Here is a 7,023-nt window from a genome sequence, read left to right as displayed (position 1 = left end):
CAAATTGCTTATAAAATACAGAAACTTATTCACTGTCATTAAGAATTCATTTTTCATGCCAAAACATTTCTAGTAAGACACATGCAACATCAAGTGCTGTTTGAAAACCAAATACAGCAGTGGAAGTGTTTTTTCAAAAATTCTGCATCAGTGAAAAGAAACCTGATCTTTCTCCTTTCTTGCACTCACTCATAACATGTGACTGCTCTCCTAAAGATTCACAGGTATATTCTGTATGTGAGACAAGATCGTAATCTCCTGCAATAAAAATTATTTCTCTAAAAAGATGTTTTATAGAAAATGCACATTTCTGCATATATGACTATTTTGTCTATGCATACAATGTTGAAAGACTAAACACTACAAATTAACATTTCTCTTCATGGAAATCTGATAGTATTCATAGCTGGTAATAGCATGAGCAGAAGGTAAATTCCGTGTAAGACCTGCATGACCTATGAAAGTCTTTATTGAATTTTTACATAGGATCTAAATTCTAACCATTACACTTCCATTAAAAAATGTTAATTTGAGACCAATACACATAGCTGTTTGTTTTCAACATTTAAAAAAAATAAAGCATGTCTCTAATATATGTATAAATAAAAAAACCCACAAAATTTAGAAATACATCTGTACTAATAAAGATTACACTGTAAATATGAAGTGATGGCTAACACAAACTGAAATCCAGCATCTTAACAATACACCTCCACTAGAAAAGACAGGTTGTTTTAGTGTTTTCCAAATAAACACAACAAAACATTGAGTTACGTTTAAAACATTTTTATAGTGCTGATAACACTTTGTTATGATGACGCTTTACATAACACATATGGGATTGGTATTCTTTCCTGAGAACAAATACAATTTCTTTCAGGGTTGCAGATTTTCCTTAAAAAAAATCCAGATCTCTAGTATAGTTAAATTCATCATATTCACAGTACTTTTTTGCTGACATGGTCTCTGTCACTGCAGTATTTCATTCATACTTTCTGAAGTCCATTAACAGAAGCCCATGAGTCATACAAAAAACAAATTCAGTTTCTTAGAGATGCACGGGCCTTGTCCAGTATTTCCTTCCTGATCTTTGGATAGTCTGGATGTGCTTTAAGGACCTGTCAAAAGACAATACAACCCAAAAATTCTGAGTTTGAAGAGAAAGAACTCTGGCAATCCCCCTCATCACCAAGCTTACACTTTTAAAACTAAACATGACAAGTTTGTTTTAAGAATGCACAAATATTTAATTTGGATAGAGACTACCACATATGCAAGTCAAAACCAGCTCTATCAAAGGCATTTTGCTTCATTTCCACTGTCCTTTCACCTTGCTGCAAAAGACATGGGGTTCAAGGCCTAAAGCCTCTGGGTGGCTTGAAATGCATGAATCAGAAGTGACCTCTGGAGATGTTTCTGGAGTTTTAAGTATACTTTCTCTGCAATGATGAACTGCCTTTATGTTTTCACTCCCTTAGGCTCTTTCTTAATATATTCTACCTACTTTATCTTCTTCCCTTCAATTCCCTCTTCTCTCTTTTCCTTCCATTCATTTTGTCCTTCCTGTCTTTATTTCTCCCCAAAAGAGGAAATTTAATTAATTTTATTATTAATACGAATAATTATTATTTCATAATGTTCCCTCTGCTTCTTTAATAGTAGCCCTTCCTCCTACTCTGCATCTGCTCTACTTATGTTTGGAGCATACAAAGATAATACTTCAAGTTACTTTCTAAGAGTGTCTTCTGATACTAATATTTGATTTGATAAACTTTTTCAACTACACTTCTGTATAGATTCAACAGATTGCAACCACATGGCCAAAAGCAGGTGGTGCCATTTGAATATCCCTTCACATATAACAGTCAGTCACTACAGTTCCATGGCTCAAGACAGAACAGATTATGAAGAAGATATTTAATTTAATCAACCTTATAAGATAGGGCACCTTTCTGACATTAAGCTATGTATTTTACAAATTTAAACTCAACCAAAAAGAAGGTCATTATGTAAAAGAATGTTGCTACAGGAGACAGACTATAAAATACATATACAAATTCTACCTTATGGCAAACATCGATTGCATCAACATATCTCTTCCCTTTCAGGTAATTGAAAGCCAGCTTATATCCTGTAATTAATGGGGTAAGAGGAGAGGGGGGGAGAGGAAAGGCAACAATTTCAGTTTCTGTATTGAGTAACAAAAATATCACATTTGAATTTATTTTAGGTCACCATGTGTTTCTAAAGTTAGTATGTTTTTTTCCTGCTGTTCTCTCATACAAGCCTGGTAGTGACCAAAATTTCTACAGAAGGTCACTTTAAGCAGTAAATAAAAGTCCTTTACACACTGAAAGCTATGTCTGAATCAAAAGGAGACATTATTCTGGAGAGCATGTGCTACTATAGAGAATACATAATGGTTGCCTTCTTTCAATTACTGTGGTATCACACAGAGTTTCTCACTGTGGCGTGCAATAGACTGTCCCGCTGTAAAGGTAATTCCATTATTAAAGGACAAAAAAAAAAAAAAAAAGGATAACAAACTAGGGAATTAAAATGCTATTAACTTCTGAAGTATCATAAAGGTGCTACGTCTTGCTACAGGGGCTTTCAAGTGACTGTTCAGTACACCTTTAAATATTTGTGGTTTTCATATGAGGAAAACCAGTGATACTTTATTTCTGTGGAAAATTAAAGCAGTCTTTCCAGTAAAAGGTAGTTGTTTCATTCCTACAATAGTGAACAAAAATCATACTTATAGGTTATATATACATGCCTACTGTTGGATTCATCTGGTTTCCATATTTCCAGGCCATCTCGTAATTTATTGCTGCATCCTTATATGCTTGTTCCTTTTCCATTATGTATCCCATGTATTCATAAGCCTTGCAGCATGACTGCAAAATATAAATATTCATCCAAAAATTTTATTAAGGTAAGCTTGCATATACTAATAATAATGACAGTTTAATTGCTAAAATACTACAAATCCATACAACTGGAAAGCACAAGTGATATTTGTCCTAACTTTGAAGACACAATAGTCTTGAATTAAAGTATCTGTATTATAAATGAATCATATGGATTTCTGCACTACTCCAGGTCAAGTACAGAGTACATCACAGAGGCCACTGCAACTACTCCTACAAAAATAAATACCTCTCTTAATTAATAATAACCCTGCTATGCAGCTGCATTTCAAGTCTATTTGGAAAGTGTTGTACCTTCCACATATATTGTTTTCTTTTTTTTTTCCTTAAGAAAGTATGTTCATAGCTTTGTCTTTTGAAATGGTTTAACATTATAATTTTCCAGTTAAAGCTTAAAGACAGTCATAAATAACCTAAAGAGAAAAATAAACCATTAATTATTTCATTTCTTATAAATCCAAGTGACAAGTCAGAAGCATCTGAAAAACAGGTTCCAAAAAACTATTAAGCACTAGTTGGAAATACTAGCCTTGCTTATATTACACATACATATAAATCCATATTATTCCATAATAAAACTTCATATGAAGGACACAGTAATTCATACAGAAATCTTACACTCAGTACCTAAAGCAGGAAAATTACAAAAAAACTAACTACTGTATGGCCCTACCATGAACAGTTTGTATCATCATGCTGCCAATAGATCAAATATTTGCAAGAGAAAAACATATGCACCTTTTTTACATAGACAGCGCAAAGAAATATTGATATATGAATTACCTTCCATCTTTAAATTTACTATTTCCAATTAGGCTTTCAAAATCTACTGATGATAAGCTTTAAAATTACAGGATACTGGGATCAGTATTGGAATGCCTGAAAGTTGAGGATAAAAATATACTCCCCCTCTCATTTGTGATAAACAAAATAAAAAGTTCAAAATCAAGAGGAGTAATGAGAAAGAAGCCCCACTTTCATCGGAATAGTCTACTCACTGGATCTCACTAACCAATCCTAAATATTTTAAAATCACAACAAATCCATATTAAATGACACCAGGCTTTTATGAAATTTTCACTGAACATATTTACTTAAATTGTATATATACATAATTCAATTCTGTAAAAAAAAAATCCTAAAAACTAGAGAATCAAAATAATGCATTTTCTCAATCAAATCAAGTCTTCCGAATTGGAGAATACCACATAAAGTATCGTGGTATTGTGAATTGACCAGATATATTAAGATCTAAACTATTCAACATCTATTTGTCTAGCACAAACCCTGCTCAGCAGCTTTGCATGCAAGTTGGAGAAAAGTCAAAATTTATACAGCCGCGTCTGTCATCCTCATTTTGAGAGACTCAGTAAAATGCATCTCTGACATTTCATGAACACCCTAAGCTTTTAGAGTCCCCACAGCTAAAACTTGCATAACAAAGAACATGAACAAAAATGACTAAGCAGCATTCACAGGCTTGTTTACTACCCTCCAGTGTGAAGTTGCTGCTTTTCTGTCTTGTTTTGGCTCACTTCTCCTTAAGAAGTAAAATACCAGGCAATTGAACAAATAAATACATTTCAAAATTCTGTTTCAGAGGAAAACTAAACATTTAGATGAATTCAAACAGGAAGTTACTACGGTTACTCTCAGTGTGCATTGACTTACCCTGTTATGACGAAGGCATCGTTTTAAAAGTTCACCTGCCATATCATATTTTGCAGATTGAATATATATATCTGCAAGCAGAAGCCAACTCTTTTCAAACTCCTCTGCATCAATGGGATTCCAGCTCATTTTTGCAATCCGTTTTAACTGATTCCTGGCTCGTGGAGTCTGTTTCAAGATCATGTAGGCCGTGGCCATTCCCAAAAGTGCTGGTATATGATCCTTCTGCAGTAAAAAGTCCAGTGATTGTTTGGTGCCTATTTTATTTTTTTTTAATTAAGACTTTCACCAGTTATCTGAAAACTAAACTAAAAGCTAAATCTCAGGAAATAAAGATAGAGTATCTAACCATACAGACATGTTTTCCACTTAGTGCTACAATTATTTCTGTAATCATGATAACCACCAGGCACAAGAAATGCTAAAAAATTCCACAGGTATTTCGTCTCACAAGAAAAAAAATATGATACTACTAAGAGCTAATTTTTTATATACAAATAAATACTTCAGATAAAAACTGGAGTCACTTGAAGTTACAATAAAAGTGGTATTTTCCACTTGTAGAAGTGCCTGTAAAATATCAGTAACAGGGATTCTGATTTCTCATATTAGGTATACAGCTCCTAAAAATTTAAGTCTAAACTGTATTTATCCAAACTATATAAAAACAAACAGGATTCCTAAAAGCCACCATTCTATGCAAGAGCCTCAAAAGCAAGCAGTAAGGTCTGCAGGCAAAAGTGTCATTTTTTACATCCTGCCTTCATTAGAAAACTATGAGAATGGGGCTCACATCTTGCAACTGTCTCCTAAATGCAGAGATAGTTCTATCAGCAGCTAACTGAAATGCTTCTTTCTCCCTCTCTGTGCCCCTGACTCACTACTAGTATTCTGCCTCTGCATCTCTTTCTAGGGTTGTGCTGTAAATACATTTGTCATAGTGGGTTGAAAAAAAATTTAAAAAGATCCCACCAAACACTTTTCTTCCACTAAATATGCTCATCCCCCTTCTCCCTCAACAGCCACACCTATCATGGACCAATAACCTCAGAAGTCTGAAGAGATTAAAGCTGTATATTTTATGCAACCCTAGAGGGAAGACTAAATAAACTGCAGCATTCTTCCTGGTGGAACTGTCACCATGTGAAAAAGATGCCACATTCAAAGGATCTCAGATCAATTCTGAGCAGGTCTGGGAAGCCAGTACTGGAGGCAGAGGGACACCTTGTTTGTGGTTCCCAGAACTGCCTTACACAGAAGATCAGCATCAGTACACTCACCTCAGACAAGGTGGAGTTTAGCACACAGTTGAACAGTAGTCGTAACTTAAGTATTTTGTGGTATTCTGATGGACTAAATCTGTCTACAACTGCTTAAAGAAAATCTGTTGAAAGCTGCTAGTAACAGGAACATCCATTATTAATCCTAAAACTAATAACTACAAATATCTATAAAATATTGAAGATTTCTATTTTAAGGGTGAATTTTAAGGTAGATGGATAATCCTGTCCTGCAGTCTGAATTCTGTCAAATTGCCATGAAGTGCTGAATAGACTTATGTCATAAGACATGCTGCTGGCAAGCCTGGGAATTAAAAAACAAGCCCAGCAATGAAATAGCCTACTCACATTTCAGTAACTAGCAATATTAGCATTTAGTTGTGTTGTAATTTGAAATTCAACTGAAAACATTGTTAGTAACATATTGTTATTTCTGAAATTTTCTTTTTCAAATTTTATATAAAATATTCTTTGATAGGAAAATAATCCTTAGAGCAAATAGCACTAACACATTCCACTTTTGCTGAATGTAAACTGAAAGACAATTAAAAAAAAATGTAGTAAGTATGAAAGGAAAGAGTGAGGAAATGAGACAGGTTACTAACCTCAGCCACAACTATTTCAGTGAAAGTGTTCAGTGCTAGTTCAACACTTGACTTTACTTTGGTTGCCATGAGACAATAATTTTCCATGATTCGTAGCTGAATGTGACCCTGAATGGTTTGAGGCTTGAGCTCCTTCAGCAGGTTTCCTGCTGTTCTTACAGCCAACTGCACAGACTCCTCCTTCTCTGTTGAATTACTATTATCAGAAGAAAAATGTTCAGAAAAATTTATTTTTCTAATACACACCAAATTAATTACAAGTTAGAAACACTTTTGAACTAAAGGCATGCAATTTTGTAAAAACAATGGCTCTGGTATATAGGCACTCTACATTGATTCTCTTCAACAACAGCAATTCCAACCCAACAAGCTGTTTGTAACACTGCAAGTGACCAGCATTCCAGAGAAAGTCTACATTTTCTGCTTGAGACTCACTTCTTACAGTATAGAATGGTCTCTCACAATAACACAGAATACCCAAATCATTAGATGATCTCAAAGTTCTAGCAATTTAAATTAAGGCACACTGTCAAG

The 7,023-nt window shown here is 34.2% G+C and overlaps 1 protein-coding gene across 4 annotated transcripts in view; it reads right to left on the bottom strand.

Moving 5' to 3' along the window:
* Positions 1 to 433: 433 nt before the first annotated feature.
* Positions 434 to 7,023, bottom strand: part of TTC21B (tetratricopeptide repeat domain 21B) — a 32,140-nt gene continuing 25,550 nt past the window's right edge. For 3 of the 4 annotated variants that reach the window (XM_085066578.1, XM_085066577.1, XM_085066579.1), the window contains 5 exons: positions 6,490 to 6,685; positions 4,605 to 4,829; positions 2,780 to 2,900; positions 2,064 to 2,131; positions 434 to 1,118 (listed from right to left, as the gene is read on the bottom strand). In XM_085066578.1, coding sequence (XP_084922704.1) covers positions 1,041 to 1,118; positions 2,064 to 2,131; positions 2,780 to 2,900; positions 4,605 to 4,829; positions 6,490 to 6,685 — 688 coding nt within the window. In that variant the 3' untranslated portion in view covers positions 434 to 1,040. Of the gene's footprint in view, positions 1,119 to 2,063; positions 2,132 to 2,779; positions 2,901 to 4,604; positions 4,830 to 6,489; positions 6,686 to 7,023 lie in introns of those variants that run through there. The other variant, XR_014853483.1, reaches the window with a different exon arrangement.

Source organism: Lichenostomus cassidix, chromosome 7 (genome assembly GCF_008360975.1).
Source record: "Lichenostomus cassidix isolate B80296 chromosome 7, HeHo_3.0, whole genome shotgun sequence".
Lineage (NCBI taxonomy): Eukaryota > Metazoa > Chordata > Aves > Passeriformes > Meliphagidae > Lichenostomus > Lichenostomus cassidix.
The sequence above is the reverse complement of the archived record's forward strand: the minus strand, read 5'-3'. Positions and strand labels throughout refer to the sequence as shown.